This window comes from Trachurus japonicus, chromosome 9, assembly GCF_045865225.1.
Source record: "Trachurus japonicus isolate A0001 chromosome 9, Traja_1.0".
NCBI lineage: Eukaryota > Metazoa > Chordata > Actinopteri > Carangiformes > Carangidae > Trachurus > Trachurus japonicus.
The window spans coordinates 10,272,063-10,290,097 of record NC_140915.1 but is presented as its reverse complement, the minus strand read 5'-3'; the positions used below and the strand labels follow the sequence as shown (position 1 = coordinate 10,290,097).

General features: G+C 42.4%; 1 protein-coding gene across 2 annotated transcripts in view; it reads left to right on the top strand.

The window, feature by feature from the left end:
* fras1 (Fraser extracellular matrix complex subunit 1) overlaps positions 1-18,035 on the top strand; it is a 341,854-nt gene that overhangs the window by 167,711 nt on the left and 156,108 nt on the right. For both annotated transcript variants that reach the window (XM_085785897.1, XM_085785896.1), the window contains exons 18-19: positions 8,408-8,548; positions 13,906-14,052. In XM_085785897.1, the coding sequence (XP_085642023.1) occupies positions 8,408-8,548; positions 13,906-14,052 (288 nt within the window). The remainder of the gene's footprint in view (positions 1-8,407; positions 8,549-13,905; positions 14,053-18,035) is intronic.

Genomic DNA, 18,035 nt, shown 5'->3' with positions numbered 1-18,035 from the left:
AGACAATTACAAATCGATGAGTGGCGCTGGTGGTGGTGGTGGTGGGATGGGAGCGTTTGCTAAGACCCATTCATCTCTTTGATCGTCACAGTAACAGCACAGAGCCAATAAAGCGAGTTGTAACAAACAGGAAGTTTGGTTGTGTGGAAAGATTTTCACAATAAAGACAGATAAAGATCCGATTAACCAACACGAGAAGGAGCGAACTTCTTGTTTATTCTGCGATCCATGCAGCCTCTGATGCAGTGTGACACACCATCAAATGATCATAACCTCAGTTCATCAGGGTGTTTGGTCCCGTGAAGCAGCCAGAACAGAACAGATCAGATCCTGGATCAGTGTGTCTGATCCACAGCCAAACAGAGGCTCCTTCATGCCTCCTCTCTGGACCTCTCACCTCCTGCACCTCCTTGATCCGGTCCTCCCAGTGCTCGGACACTTCAAACGTGATGGTGACAGGGAATCTGCAGCCGGTCACCTCAGGCTATGTCTACACCGTTTTTCAGGGGACATCTGCGTGCATAATAGTGGTGTACAGCCAGACAGTGCCCTATTTGTATTCGAGCTCGGATTTGGGCTTTTAAAAAAAACTTCAGAGACTTACGCAGAGCTAGCCGGCTAACTTCCACACTTCCACTTTAGCTCTCGGCTAACTAGAGCGGGAATAAAATAATTTAATCGTGCAACTCTTCTAGACTTTCCAAACGTAATCGGACTGAATGTTGTTTCGTGAGGTTGTGACACTCAAAAAAATGTATCCACCATTTTAAAGCCACTTCTTATCCCATTAAGGTGCATTAGCGCCACCTACTGTGTCGGAGTGTGAACCAGAGTCACCTGGTTATGCCCTGTTGCTCCTCTACGATAACATAAGGGACTGAGCCTGAGGGCTCACTTCACCAACATGTTTTTTTTGTTCCGTTTTGTTTTAATCTCTTATAGTTGGCTCAAAATCATGCTCGAAACACACATCCAAACGTTTCTTTTTTCTTTAGAAAAAAGCTCCTGCATAATGAGGAGAAACTTCGGACAGAAAAACTATTCTCGATCAAACCATTATTCGTGTACTTCCGAATAACAAATCCGGGTTCGAGTACATCCCTAGTGCCAAACAACACCACAAAGTCTGCACGCCTGCATAGAAAGTTCAGTAACACTGTCTGTAAAGACTAGGGCAACTCGAAGGTCCAACAGATGGAAATAATCCGACATGTTTGTTGTTATTTTCCTGTACTGGCGCCTGTGACGTAAACGTATACGCAACGTGAGGAGATTGGCACAGACTTTTGCGTTTTTACCCTTGAAGATTTCCACTCTGGAGGGTGGTTTCACTTTTTTGCGTTTTTAAGCCCCAAAACACCATCGCCGTCTTAATGAAAGGCACATCCAATAAAATATTTTGTTGTTTAACATCAGCTCAGACTCACTTTTTGTTTTGATGCCAACAAACATTCACGTCCACCATGTGGTCCAGCCAGTGGTGCCAATTTTTGGGGGATGTGTGATTCACTTTCTGTTGTTTTGGCCTTTTCCCGTACTCTGAACTAGTAGCTAGAGTGAAATCTGTGACACGTCAGAAGCTGTTGCACATTTCCAGCCTTTGGAAGAGCGTGTACGTACGTAAATGAAATTGATGTGTTGTTGGAGCATGAAAACTGAAAGTCAGTTTTAAATTCTTTTATCCTCATGGATATGTTTTTTTTTTGTATTTGTCTGCAGCCACAATAGTGCCATACCTGCTGTTTCAGTAATACTGTATGTCCTTGTCGGTGTCTGGTGTGATTGCAGCAATAAGCACCACAGTTTGTCCAGAACAAATCTCTTCGATTTTTTTTTTTTTTTCACAGTACAACCGACTGTGATGATTGTAGCGTCCACCAGAGCTGAATGAATGAATGAACCAATCAGCTGCAGCCAGACCACTTATTATTTGAGCTTTTACCATTATTCTTTTTTGTTATACTGAATCCAATGTGGCCTTTAAAGGGTTTCTGGACGATATTAATCACAATGACATTGTTTTGTTTTGGTTGTCTTGATTATGACAACTTGACATTAATCAAAGTGACATGACCAGAAGTTGTCTTTGTCATGACAACTTGACATTAAATTAGTTTGGGATGTCCTTATTATGACAAGTCCTCAACAAACTCATCAAATACAAAATTATCTCATACTGTAGTGTGGGTAATGTGCAGGTCACAACTTGTCCACCAGAGCGTTTTGGAGTTGTTGGATTGTGTAATTGATGAATTTGATGAGGAAAACCAAGAAATCCCATTAGCCTCCGTAGCGTAGCTCTGAGCAGCTCACGGCTCTGCTCCGCCGTTCTGAAAAAAGCTTGCACCGACAATTAAAGAGGGCGGGGACTGCTAACTCCATCGGCTGACAAGTTAGCCAAAACCGGATCGCTTACTTCTGCTTTAAAGGTAACGAACCTACTCCTAAAACTATAGGGATTATGGCAATGGGCCAATTTGCCAAAATGTTGAACTATCCCTTTAAGAGTTTATTATTATATATTTATATCATTATTACCTAACTGCTGTATCTTGGAATGTGGAGCCAATTTTGCTGCTTTCTTTTCCGAGGTTCCTCGTAGACCAGAGTTATTAAACCAAATGTTGAACCGCCTCTCCTCTCTCAGGCTGCTACAGGTTGGTTCACAGCTTCTCGGTCCTGGTCAGATTGTGTTTCAGTCACAAACAGGAAGCAGAAGCTGCAGAGGCTGCGTGGGCTCAGAAACGTGTCGACTGTCGATGGTTTAAAGCCTCAGCAGAATAAACGATCCTCTCAGTCTCTTTACCTCTCGGCTCATTCTGCTCTCAGTCTATTGTTGTTCCCGCCACGCGCTATTCATTTGCCTTTGTCCACTAATTCTGCCCTGGCGCTTTTCTCCTTAAAACCATTTTCCAGCCGCGTCGTTGCCATCGTCGTTACAGATTAAATTGTTGACGAGGAGGCGGCACAATAGTGATGTATTGTGCTGCTGTCAGGGTCGACCCTCGTCCTGCGAATTTGTCTTTTTCTGTTTGTCTTGTGATGTGACCGGTGAAAAGCATCGGGGCAATAAAACCACTTAAATTAGATTTGAGCCGCACTTGATGTGATACGATTTGAATTATGTCTCGGCCGCCTCCTAATGATTAAATATTGGATTTCTGCTGTTTTTTTCCCCATAAGAAGTAGAAGAAAAAGGCAGCGGCTTTGTTATTGTCATACAGACAATTGGATCTGAATTGCTTGTCTGAGCATCGACTTATTTCGCACAGCATCTATTGTGTCTCACTAAGTGCCACTCATCTAGTTTGCCTTCACCACCAGTTTTCCTAATAGCCGAGGATCAGCTCGATAAATGACGCGTCATTAAAGCAGCGTTCACAGTAATATGTAAATCATTTGTTCTGCTCGGCCTTTTTTTTCCCTTTTTCTCATCAACAAAGGTTTCCCTCTGTGGCGTGTCAGTGGGTTCAGGTGTACGGCTGGAAACAATACACGCTATTGTACACATTAGTGTCGAGAAGGAAAGCAAGACGGTGTGCAAACATGCACATGAGACTCTCAGACTCCAGCATTTATGCACGTACACACACCTATGGACACACACAAACCTACACACACACACACACACACACTCGTGCACACCTTAAGTGGGCAGGAGCTGACAAGCTATCCGATGTCTGGAGGCAAATTCCAGGCTGTAAATCCATCTCCCCTCCGGGCTCCAGGAGACAGTTGGTGGACAACACACAGCACAACACAACGCACAACATCACGTATGCAAAGCGTGAACCTGGATCACTGTTGCTCGCCAGTTTCCGTCACTTCCAGTCGGTTTTCACACAAATAAGAACCCGTCTGAAACTAAATCGTGTTTTTTCTTGAAGAAGCCTCAAAACCTTAGTATCAACGCGCTGCTCCTTTGCATTAAAGGTCGCTCCATCTCTTCACCTCCTCGCCTCAGCGCGGCCGACTGGGTGGGTGGAGACAGATGGAGATACAGAGGAGACGAAGGGAAGCTGTTGTGGAGGAAGTAAATGAATACTGATGGAGATCCGATCATGTTTCGTTGAGTAAGGAACAAGTTGCACTGCAAAAACTCTGTCTTATTTCTTGTCAAAATGTCTCAATTTTAGTCAAAACTAATCTCTTTCCACTTAAAATAAGACTCATCACCTAAAAATTCACTTGTTTTTAGATCATTTTCACTTGTTTCAAACTAATTTTCAATTGAAATAAGTAGAAAAATCTGCCAGTGAAAGCAAGTTTTTTGTGCTTGTAATAAGAAAGAGTGAAGTGAAAATATGCTTGAAAAAAGTCAAATGTGTCTAAAAACAAGCTACTTTTTAAATGTGATGAGTCTTATTTTAAGTATAGTTAGATTTGTTTTGACTAGAAATGACATTTTGACTAGAAATAGGACAAATATTCTTGGTAAGATTTTGAGTTTTTGCAGTGTGCTTCTGCAGATCTCATATTGTAGACGATCCTACTTTGCCATATGACCTACTGTCTTGTAAAGGCGATATATTCAGAATATATTTCACAATAAAACCAGGACAGAAATATGATTCAGGTGTTGGATTGTGAAAACATTTCCACCTGAGGACTTCGTCTTCCTGGTTTTGATGTCGCCCTGAAGGAAAAACACATTTTCCTCCTGATGTGTTTGTGACTCCGGCAGCAGAGCAGTCAGTCGCCCGTCGCATTTCCATTTCCTCCTAATTATCTCTCCTCAGAGCGGGGCGGACTTCACAGCACAGAAGCAGAATCAATGTGAATGATGCCGTATGGACACATGAGAGGAATGAGATACATCATCATGTTTGGCTGCTGCTGCTTGTGTTGTGTAGCACTACTGTAATAATGTAAACGATCGCTTGCTTCGCCGTTCGTTCTGCACTAGAAACAGGAAGAGGGAATCGTTTCTGGAAGTGCATCACGTCCCCAGAAATGAAATCCATGATGGCCCCCACCTCAAATTATGACCCCCATCCCATCAGCACAAAAGCAAAGTAATGAATCTGATTCTAACGCCCACGCACACCTGAAATTTTTCGGGCACCGCGGGAATCAATATGCACTCTCCGCCCCGCAACAAATTAGATATCCAAACCGCAATAAAACCCGATGAACGGCTGCCTATTGTTCTTACTCTCCTCCCATTATTAATGCACCCTGACAGGAAGCCTATTTAATATGCCTCCGAGTGTGTGTTTGTTTTATGACTCTTCATATCAAGGTCCGTGTGTGTGGAGCTTGTTTTGGCAGCTCAATGTGTGTGTGTGTGTCTTTGTGTGTGTTGATGTCACTCAGACGTGGCCGCAATGAGTTGAGTCGAGTCAGTGCTGGTGGTGGTTGTGGAGGTGGACGCCGGTAAACTCAATCAAGGTGACAGGTCTTTCATCTCGGCTAACCAATTAAAGCTGCTGTATTTGACATCCAGCAAAGAAGGGGATTATGGGTAGACAGACGGGGGGGAAAGAGGGGGAGAGGAGGGGGGGAGGAGGGGGCGATGGCGGTGGGATGTCAGGTTGAAGGTTTTTGGGGGCGACGGTGACTTTACAAAGTTGTCGCTCTGACACTGAGGTGCTCCCCAAAGGGTAACGGTTTTTTGTAGACACACATACACACACGCACATACACACACTTGCACATGCACATGCACACACACACATGCACACACATCAGCGTCGAGCGGCGGTCTGCTGGCTGTCATGCCGTGTGTACACAAGACCCGCATCCAGTTGACAGCTCTGTGAAAGAATCTGGAGAGGAGCAATTATAAACACACACATCAACACTTCAGTGCAAATATCCCTAAAAAAAAAAAGTGCAAACACACACATACACACAAGCACACACATACAGACACACACACACACACACACACACATGGTGGTGGTGCTGCCGGCCAGTCGGTGACAGGCCTTTTGTCTTCCACCTCCACCTCCAGCAGCAGCATGTCGGCTGCTGCTGCTGCTGCTGCTGCCAGAGCTGATAGTGCTGCTGCTCAGCTATTTGTCTTCACGCTGCCAAAGCCACATCAAAGGCTGCACAGAGAGGAGGGGGGGGGGGGGTGGAGGGGGGGGTTGAAGTTTCAGGGCAGCTGGGGTAAAGGGTAGAAGGGGTGGGGGGGGGTGGAGGGGGAGGTGGGGTATATAGTGTAAGGGAGCATGTAAGGGAAAGGTTAAATAAAACAGGTGCAGGGAAAGGTTGATTTAATGCGGATATCAGTGTCACGAAGGGTTAAAGTTGTGTCATTCATAAAAACCCAAAGTAAATGCTGCTATCAGCTGAGAGCAGTTTAGAAAATGACCCAATCTGTTCACTTCCTCCTTCCTTCCTTCCTTCCTTCCTTCCTTCCTTCTTTCCTTCCTTTCTCCCTTCCTTCTTTCCACAATCCTTTTTCCCTTCCTTCTTTCCTTCCTTCCTTCCTTCCTTCCTTCCTTCCTTCCTTCCTTCCTTCCTTCCTTCCTTCCTTCCTTCCTTCCTTCCTTCCTTCCCTTCGTCCTTACTTCTTCTTCCTTTCTCTTTTGATCCAGTTGACCTGGTCTGTTCCCTCCCTCCCTCCATCTTTCTTTCCTTCCCTTTTCCCTTCCTTCTTTCCACAATCCTTTTTGCCTCCCTCCCTTTCTTCCTTCCTTCCTTCCTTCCTTCCTTCCTTCCCTTCGTCCGTCCTTCTTCCTTCTTTTTTGACCCAATCTGTTCCCTCCATCTATCTTTCCTTCCTTTTCCCCTTCCTTCTTTCCTCCCATCGTTCCCTTTGTCCTTCCTTCCTTCCTTCTTTCCCTTCGTTCTTCCTTCCTTCTTTCCCTTCGTTCTTCCTTCCTTCCTTCCTTCCTTCCTTCCTTCTTTCCCATTGTCCTTCCTTCCTTCTATCCCTTTTTCCTTCCTTCCTTCCTTCCTTCCTTCCTTGACCCAGGAGGACAACAGGAGGGTTTAAAGTTGTGTCATTCATAAAAACCCTAAAGAAAATGCTGGTTATCAGATGGGAGCAGTTTAGAAACGGTTCAAAACTGTAAAATCCAACTTTATATTATATTGTTAAATTAAAATCCACCAGTTTACAGTTGATTAATTCCATATTTATTCGCTTTTATTAAATTCTGGGTCATTTATTATTCCATAACTTCCCATAATTTGTTGAGACATGTCATTGTGTTTCCATATCCCATAAACTCTCCTCGTCTGTAACTGATTGTGGAAGGTCGGTGTGATTTGTTCTGGCCCCGTCATCGCCGTTTCCTCCTCCAGCTCTTAAATCATCCTCAAAGCGATCGTTTTACGTTTCATTATCAACACTGGATAGTCGGACTATTAACCACGCTCCGCCGCTCAGAGAGGGAACGTATTTCACACAGGTCTACTGCTGGCGCGCGGCCGCGTTGGATCGGGCTTCATCGCCGGAGCTGCTGGCTGGCTGGCTTGGCAGCGACTCTGGTGCTAATGTGTAACTTCTGATTGGTGAAGCGCAGCGCCGGTTTCATCCCGGGCTTGTGTTACCTCGAGCTGGCAGGAAGCTCTGCAGCAGCAGCAGGGAGGGAGGGAGGGAGGGAGGGAAGGAGAGAGGGAGAGAGGGAACATGATGCAGCGAAGTGGCTGAAGCTCATTCACAGACTCACTGACACCACCTGTGTAACTTCACAGCTCCTCAGAGCAGAGCTGCTTTCAGTTAGGATGCATTTAAATGCTGCTAAATTAGTGATAAAGTGCACAGAAAAGAAGAAACAAAACAAATCAGCGTTGCCCTCAGCTGGGTTTCTCAGCACAGCGTGGGGCTTCTGGTTGCTTCTGAGCGCTTCTTACTGAAAATTATTGCATCCTTTTTTCCCTTTTAGTCCCCCCACAGAGAAAAACCTCTGCAGCAGAAAAACACTGATGCAGCAAAGTTGGAAACTAGGATGTCATTTTATTTTATTTTATTCCTGTTATTGTGGCAGCAGAGGAGGATTGGTAGCTCTTTCCCTTTTGTGTACACTGCAAAAACTCAAAATCTTACCAAGAATATTTGTCTTATTTCTAGTCAAAATGTCATTTCTAGTCAAAACAAATCTAATTATACTTTAAATAAGACTCATAACAGCTTGATTTAAGACACTTGTTTACTTTTTTCCAAGCATTTTTCAGTAGAAAAATCTGATAGTGTATCAATTTTTCTTTCTTATTACAAGCACAAAAAAACTTTCTGCTTTGACTGGCAGATTTTTCTGAGTTTGAAACAAGTGAAAACTGTCTAAAAACAAGTAAATTTTTAGGTGATGAGTCTTATTTTAAGTGGAAAGAGATTAGTTTTGACTAGTAATGAGACATTTTGACAAGAAATTAGACAAATATTCCAAGATTGTGTCCATGTAAGTGAAGATAAAACCTGTGTCCTGACTCCTGTGTCCTCTGTCCTTCTCAGAGTGTCATCCCTCCTGTTGGCACTGCACCGGCCCACATGCGGACAACTGCACGTCCTGTCCGTCCTCCTCCGGCCTGCATGAGGGTCTCTGCCTCGCCTCCTGCCCGCAAGGCTTCTTCATCCAGGACAATCAGTGCCAAGGTGAGAGCACGTAGCTACACTGCAAAAATTCTAAATCTTTCCAAGAATATTTGTCTTCTTTCTTGTCAAAATGTCTCATTTCTAGTCAAAACTAATCTCTTTCCACTTAAATTAAGACTCATCACCTGAAAATTAACTTGTTTTTAGATCATTTTCACTTGTTTCAAACAAATATTCACTTGAAATAAGTAGAAAAATCTGCCAGTGGAAGCAGGTTTTTTGTGCTGTCAGATTATTTTAAGTGAAAATATGCTTGAAAGAAGTAAAAAGTGTCTAAAAACAAGCTACTTTATAATGTGATGAGTCTTATTTTAAGTATGATTAGATTTGTTTTGACCAGGAATGACATTTTGACTAAAAATAAGACAAATATTCTTGGTAAGATTTTTCATTTTTTGCAGCGTACACCACATCAGCTGCTGTGTTCCTGACATGATACCTACTAACTAACCCCCTGAACACCAGCAGCTCTAACCTCAGCAGCTCTAACCAGGACTGGAGGTCCACGCTCTCCAGAAAATGCCCTCAGGGCTGGAGGCTGCTCAGTGTGTTCAAACCTGTCACACTGTTTTATAATCCAGTTCTGCTCCTGCTGTGAAACCTAATGAATTCCTGAAGAAAAAAAAACAGAAAACAATCATGGTTGTCATAGTTACTAACAGCCTCAAAACTAGTTATTCTCCCGAATTAAGGTCACTCTACTTGTTCTGATTACATCACACACACACACACACACACACGCTGCAGTTGCCTCAGATACAGTATTTTTCACATCAAACTGCAGTTTATTTTGTATAAATGAGCTCTGAGGTTACACAGACGTTGAGGTTTGAAGCCGCTGCTGTTTTAGAGCAGAGAAGGAGGATTGATATCTGGTAAAAGAAGAATAAAAAAAGCTGTGTTATTTAATTTCATTTCATTTATTTGGATCTCCATTAGCTTTGGCAAAGCCATTGCTACTCTTCCTGGAGTCCATACCCAACTCAATGATCTTTCACTGCAGTAATATACATACACAGAAAACACATCACACCGGACAAACACACACATAGCTACACTAGAACAGAACAGAAAACCGAAAAGACAGAGAAAAAAATGGTTATGTAAAATGTCTAGTAAAAGTGTTTCTGCCCTCTATTCACCTTTTTTACCAAACGTAAATGCACAAGAGTATTTTACTGACGTGTTAGAAACCTGAAACTCGCTTATACTTTTGTTAACCACAGACTTTATTTGAGTTTTTTTTTTTTTTTTTTACCAAAATCCCATTCAAAAAACATTTTTTGGCTTTTCAATATGGCTTTTAGATAATATAATAATAACTTAGTGCCTTTCAATATACCCACAACCAGGATTAGTACTGTTTGACAGTTTTGTGGTATTGTTTTTAACACAGTGGTATCAGATCAGTATGAGTTTAGCTTTCAGGAAGGAAACAATGTTATCAGAGCATCTTTAACCTCAACCTGCTTCATAATCAGGATATAAACCAAACGAAACGTTGCTCCGTCTCTGACACGTGAGCTGAAAGAGTTTATCTGCAGAAGAAACAGCTTCTGCATTTCATTACTAGGAAAAAAGTTTGCGAGAAGCTGTGATAGATTTATGGGACAATGGTGCAATCACTCAAACAAATTTCACATATTTCTTCACACGCAGAGGGAAATTAAACCGATACTGTAAACGAGCCAAATTGTAATTATAGGAGAGATGTTTTTCTTCTCCTTCTTCTCCTTCTTCTACTCTCTTTCTTTTTTTCTGCAGAAGCCGTTTGAAGGGACTCGGGGGAGTTATGATCTGATCTGTTAACGAGTCCAGTTAGTTTTTTTTTCCTAGTTTAGTCAGTGTAATGAAAAGCACTTTGATTACACAAAATCAATTAATGTGGAACGTGTGCGGGAACATGCAACAACGTGTTCGAGATCCTCCACAGACTTTGATGCATTTTCATGCGAGGTCATCGGTGCAGGGTTTTAACAGTGTGGTGTTAAGTCAGGGTCAGTGTGTGTGTGTGTGTGTGTGTGTGTGTTTGTGTTCATGCACAGTTGCACAGATTTAACACGGTTAATGATTTTCATCGTGTTTGAACGCAGCACAACAAACAACGAGCAGCAGGAGTATAATCAAGGTCAGACTGACTCCTATACCTCCCACATATAGCACTGAGCTGAATATAGTAGCTAAATAACCTATAGATCTAAGGAGTAACACACACACAAACACACACACATATTCACAATTACCTGCATCTTTAATGAAAATCCATTCGCTCCATTCTGCCGTTCATTACCTCGGCTCAGTTTCCTGCCTCTGACCTTTTCTGTTTCCATCCAACAGCTTCTCACACTGCAAAAACTCAAAATCTTTCCAAGAATATTTGTCTTATTTCTTGTCAAAATGTCTCATTTCTAGTCAAAACTAATCTCTTTCCACTTAAAATAACAGCCATCGCCTACAAATGAACTTGTTTTTAGACAGTTTTCACTTGTTTCAAACTAATTTTCAATTGAAATAAGTAGAAAAATCTGCCAGTGAATGTGATGAGTCTTATTTTAAGTATAATAATTAGATTTGTTTTGACTAGAAATGACATTTTGACTAGAAATAAGACAAATATTCTTGGGTAAGATTTTGAGTTTTTGCAGTGTTGTCCTTTTTTAAGATTCCTGGGTTTTGCTGTTTATCCAGAGGAGATAAAAAACAAAAACTAAAATAAACTGCAGTAAACAACGCTGGGTCTTTTATTAATACGACTTGGGTTGAATAATTAAAAACGGCACACACAGATGTCTACCTACACAGCTAAGAAGAAGGAGAAGAACAGTATGTTTTTTAGATTATGTTCCCTCTCTCGGATGGAAACATAAATGGGCTTTGTTTGCTCGCTGGGCTTCGTCTCCTTCATTAGGAGCTTCCCACCCACATCCCACGCCGAAGAACTATTGTATTTCTGTCTGGAAGAGAATAAACTTACCACAAAGTTTTGGTGCTTTTTTTTTGTTGTTGGTGTGGGGTGTTTGTTTTTTTGTAACTACAACAGTTACTTTAGTTGAAGCTCTGTTTAATCGATATTTTTTATTGGAAGAGCAACGAACGAATGAAATACCTGTGAGTTGAAGTGAGGTGAGGTGAGGTGAGGAGAGAGTCAACAAGCCTTTTGATTTTGCCTCTTTACACAAACAAACTCTCCAGCTGCAGAGAGAGAGAGAGAGAGAGAAGCCGGTGAAGAAAGAGGAACCTGTAGAAACTAACAGGAGGTGAATATTGAATTCACATTCATTCATCAGGTGGATAAAAAGATGCAAAGATAAAAGGAAGATGGTGTTGCTGCGTTGCATATCTGATGGATGTGTAACTAAGCAACTGTTTGCAGAATGATGTTAAAGGTCCCAATATTTATATTTTTTCCTACCAGAACCATAAATATCATCAGTTGTAGACACTGGACTTGGAGATGTTTTGCTCTTTAGTGAAGTAGTGGATGGATCCACACATTATGTTATCAAGTTTATCTGAAGTGTTGATCCATAAGAACGAAGATATATAGTGGTTTTAAGAACCAAAAACCATCTCAGTGTAGTTTTCCAACTTCTCTCTAAAGCTCTAGTAACAACAGGTCGGTGTCAGCCAATCAGAAGAGAGGAGGAGGCTCTGAGTCTCTATTTCTGATTGGCTGACTGTTTTCTGAGTGATCCAATAAAAAAATAGAGCAGGCTTCTGAATAAAACCCTCAGAGAAACAAAATCTTACAAGTTGTTGGATGAATGGTGGGTCTAGGTGGTGGTGGGCGGAACTTAGTGTGACTGCTTAGTTGTGACATCACAAAGTAACAGGAAGTCCTGACGGCTGGTTTTAAGGCTCAGTTTCTGAATACAGGCTGTGTGCATTTCTCTGTGGACTGAGGCTTTGATACTTTCACATTATTAATATAGAACCTAGAGCTGCTTTATAATCACACTACACATGGGCATCTACCTTTATACTGTATGGAGCTTTAACACAAACATCTACCTTTATACTGTATGGAGCTTTAATACAAACATCTACCTTTATACTGTATGGAGCTTTAACACAAACATCTACCTTTATACCGTATGGAGCTTTAATACAAACATCTACCTTTATACTGTATGGAGCTTTAATACAAACATCTACCTTTATACTGTATGGAGCTTTAACACAAACATCTACCTTTATACCGTATGGAGCTTTAATACAAACATCTACATTTATACTGTATGGAGCTTTAACACAAACATCTACCTTTACACTGTATGGAGCTTTAATACAGACATCTACCTTCATATAATCTGGGGACACAGCTTGTTTTCCGTAATGACAGAGTTTGGGTTTAGTATGTGTTTGTGTTCTTCTTGATAAACAGTGAGAGACAAACAGCTCGGACCAAACGGTTGTGTAACAGCTCTCCATAAATGAAATGACCTGTCTGCTGTAAATATTGTACCTGCTTTATATCTCCTGGTTGTTGTGTGGAGAGTATGAACCATCACCATTATTCCCTCCAAACATCAATGTGCTTTAATGGCCATTCATTTCACTTCGCAGCAGCTCAATGTGCGTTGATGGTTAAACACTTGAGCTGTACTTAATGAAAACCTCCATCATGATTGGATTCATCTCCGACTCCTCCTCTACATCGTTTTTCCTGCCTCCTCTCATTCTGTCCTCTTCATCTTTGCTCTCTTCTCTTTTTTATTCCTCCTCCTCTGTTTCCAACCCACTTCCACTTCCCTTTTCCTCTACTATCCTGTCACTTTCTATACATTTTCATCACCACTTTAAAGGGATAGTTCACCCAAAATTGAAATTTCACTCATTATCTACTCACCCTCATGTCGACTAAGGGCTGGGAGAAGTTTCAGAGTCCTCTGTGGCTTCTCTGAGTTACAGGGGGTCTCGGCGTCGCAGTGCATGTCCATATAACGGTTACAAATAGATACCAACTGTCTTCGTAACAAAAAGACACACCAAAAAACATCCAAATACCTCCATGCTGCTCGTATGTAATGTCCGTCTTGTATTGAAGCCCTGAAATGCGAAATTGTCCCGAAAAAAATTAAATAAGTCTATATTTCAAGCGGAAGCTCCTCTTCCCGGTCCGTCCAAATTTGACGAACCAGGAAGAGGAGCTACGAGAAGCTTCCACTACAAAACAAGCTTGAAATATAGACTTATTTAATTTTTTTCGGGACAATTTCGCATTTCGGGGCTTCAATACAAGACAGACATTACATACGAGCAGCATGGAGGTATTTGGATGTTTTTTGGTGTGTCTAATTTCAATTTTAACCTTAACCCTTTAACTTATTTATCTCATCCTCTTCTTCCTCTGCCAGCGTGCCACCCGTCCTGCCAGACTTGCACCGGCTCGTCCCAGGCCGACTGCACATCCTGCCCCCCGCTGGGCTCGCTGCTCAACGGCTACTGCAGGACCAGCTGCCAGGACGGCTCCTTCCTCAACGCCGCCAGTGGACAGTGCCTCGGTAAGTTAAATATGTTTGGGTGTTTGGATGGTGTCTTTTAAAGGGATAGTTCAACATTTTGGCAAGTTGGCCCATTGCCATAATCCCTATAGTCATAGCAGTAGGTTTGTTACCTTTAATTGTCGGTGCAAGCTGTTTTTAGAATGGCGGAGCAGAGCCGTGAGCTGCTCAGAGCTACGCTACGGAGGCTAATGGGATTTCTTGGTTTCCCTCATCAAACTCATCAAATACACAATCCAACAACTCCACAACGCTCTGGTGGACAAGTTGTGATCTGCACATTCACCACGCTATGAGATAATAACAGAACGTTACCAGACAGAGTTGTTTTAGAGGGAAATGCAGAGACTGCTTGATGAAAAACTGCCCCCGATGGGAACGCGCAAGACTATAGGGATTATGGCAATGGGCCGATTTGCCAAAATGTTGAACTATCCCTTTAAACCACAACAGGTCATTAGTGTTTGTATTCTTTTTTTAAGCCCCACTGGGAATAAACCTCAACAACTTCACTGGGGTTTAAAAGCCCTGGTATCTGTCCACAACGTGATTAGATCTATAGCAAAAGAAAATTAGAAAAAAACCCTCCAAAGTGAAGATGAAATCCTTCAAATTAAAAGCAGTAGTAATGTGAATTTCCCTGTATCTTTCCTCTCCAAATTGGAAATGAGCTTATTTCCATAAACGCACCTCCACCGTGTAATTTAAAAAAGACAAAACAAACAAAAAACAACTTTTAATGAGTTTCTCAGTCACCGTTTTTTTTTTTTTTTAACTTTTCAAAGAATCAGACAAAACTCACCACATGAAATATCCACTGGGATAAAGACAAAGAGTTTTCCTTCAGATCTCCACTAACAGAAGAAGATGATGAAGCTTCACACTTCTTGCTTCTCTTCTCCCGCAAAATAACAAAAAAACAGACAACTGCCGCTTGTCTTTGGCGGCAAATATGATAAACTGCCCGACAGGAAGATAAAAAGGAGACGGTGACACAGTCGTCCTGCCTCTCGCTGCTTAATGAAATGAGTTTATACCTATTGGAGCGACTGGCTGCAGATTAAACACAGACATGTTTACTCAATGGGAAACAGCATGGAGGAGATAGGGGGACACATGCTGACTTTTAATTACAGGTTTTGATGACATGTTTTGTTTGGAGATGTGAATCGGCAATCAGATTTCAGCTCTCACACACACACACACACACACACATGCACACACACAGGTTCACACATACATACAGCAGGTGTGCAGACACACACACATAGGCTGTGTTTACTGATGAGTCGAAATCAAATCAAGACTGAAATGTTGTTGCTCTTAGATCTCGTAGAAGAACGTTACAAGAGCTGAGAAACAAAATGTGAAGATGGAGGAGAGATGAGCATGATTAAGCACATAGGCTTGTTTGCAAACACACACACATATAGACACACACACACACACACACATACACACACACACACACATACACACAACCCTAATCTCAAATGGGTCAAGCTCAGCCAAGCTCTAGTTAATAAAAGATGCCTTGTGGCACTTCTGGGCCAAAGAAGTACTCAGGTCATCATTTCTGCCTGGCCAGGACACGCACACGCGCACACACATGCACGCACACACACATGCACACACACACACACACACACATGCACGCACAAATGCCCATTCTTGAACAGTATTTCTCAGATTCACACTTTACTCGTGTTTTCTTTTATTCCTGCTTTTTTCACACACTCTCTTTCTTTCTCATTGCACACACACACTCTCTTCCTCTTCTCTCTCTCTCTCTCTCTGTTTCTCTCTCTCTCTGTTTCTCTCTCTCACACACACACACATGCACGCACACACACACATCCCTGGATTACCTCTGTGCAGCCCGGTGGTGCTGTCACTGTTACATAAGGAGATTCACTCTCAATCACAGTTGAGTTGCTGCACGAGAGAGAGAGAGAGCGTCTGTCAGTCAGCTTGCCTCTCCTTCTCTATCCGTCCATATTTCTCTCACACTCCCTCCCTCTCTCCCTCCCTCCCCCCCTGAGTGTCTTATTACACTCACAGTGCCATTCACAGTTCAGCAATTTGCCAAATTCCTCAAGCTTGTGTCTTTTACAGTAAACGCTTTTTTTAAAATCTGCGACTTTGTTGGCGGCCAGCGTGCTCAGTAAACGTCTCCTGTGATGCAGACAAATTAAAATGCAAAAGATGTGACAGTTTCACGTTGACCTGATGTTCACACAGGAAAAGCGAGGTGTGAGTCTAATACCAGCTGCAGTGTGAAACTGTTTCTCACTGTTTCTCCTCCTCCTCTTCCTCTTCATCTTCATCTTCTTCTTTTCTCGCCTCTTTCTTTTTTCTTTTTTTTCCTCTGATGTGAAGATCTTTCAGAGTTTGTAAAAAAGACTCACCGCCGCCAGAGTTTTACTCTACGACGTCATCGATTGTGCCGGAAACATTATTTATAACGCTTAAAATAGATGCGCACGTAGGATAAGAGGAATGCATCTCCATAGCAACAAGGGCATGAAACACCGGCATTAAAGACATTGGATCATGTTTGTTTTTTTCTGTATTTGGTGCTTTTAACTTCACAATACAATAAGTCCCTAAGCAACAAGTCCCAGTCAGGTTCGCCACCTGCAGCACCTGAGCTGTCAAACTGATGAAGATGTTTTTCAGAGTTTGTTTTCGGCACGTTTGTGACTTCATGTGTGTTTTCTTCTGTTGTGGCTCTGAAGCATTGTAAGCAGAGTTTCTTTCGGGGGTTGCTGCAGCAAGAATCCTTGATTATGTTGCGAGTTTCTTAAAAAATGTGATGCAACATGCACGGTATTTATGCAAAAAAAGAAGTGGTTCCCCCCAACACCCTGTTCTCACTGGGCTACTTCCTTCATGTAAGGAAGAGTCATTTCCAATAAGCAAACATACAACATCACAGAAAGTGCCGGAATATTTAAGTTCTCATCTTGTTTTATATCAAAACTTAATAAACTCACAAAAAATGGCTACTCCCTCCTTCCTGTGTGAAGTAAACATCACAACTTTCTATGAAAATATATGTGATTTTTTTTTTGCAACTAAAATGCAGAGATTATGAAATCATGCAAAGCCCCGCCACGCATTTTGCACAGAAATCGTTGATTTTGGTGGCGAAAGTGTGGCACCTTTGAAAAAATGCGATGGCTTCTACGCATTAAAACATGACCTTTGGCTTCTTACTGTGCGTTCACACCAAAAGCTTCCAAAGCGTCAAAAACGCTCGAGGGTGGGCGTCAGACAAGACAGCTCCCAAAATGGTAAATATTTTCAGCCGCTTTGGTCGCTCGTCACGTGACTGGCGTCAAAGTTCGATCGCGCTGGTCACTGGGGAGCCGAAATACAAAAAAAGGAAAAAAAAGGCAGCCGACGGACATCTCTATTCTGACAGGCTGCCGCCGGTTGCCGCTGAACCGCATCATAGCTAATTACCCTAAAGTTAAACCTGGCTCAACTTCTCATCTGGTGACGCTTTGGACGCTTTGGAAGCGCGGCGACGCCTGTTGATGCTTTGGACGCTCAGTGTCGCCGGGCTCTCATTGAAAATGAATCGACTTCCGGCGTTTTTGACGCTTTGGAAGCTTTTGGTGTGAACGCACAGTTATCCGATTGCATGGTCACATTTTCTCTGGAGGGACTGCTAAGCTTAAGGGCCACTCTCCTCTCTCAGCTTCTCTCTGGAGCTCTAGCAACAACAGGTGGGTTTCAGCCAATCAGAAGACAGGAGGAGGCTCTGAGGGTCTCTTCTGATTGGCGGACTGTTTTCTGACTGATCCAATAGAAAATAGAGAAGATTTCATAATAAAACACTCAGAGAAACCAAATCCTGCAAGTTGTTGGATGATGGTGTTGTCCAGGTGGTAGTGGGCGGGGCTTGGTTGTGACATCACAAAGTGCTGGTTTTAAGGCTCAGTTTCTGAATACAGGCTGTGTGCATTTCTCTGTGG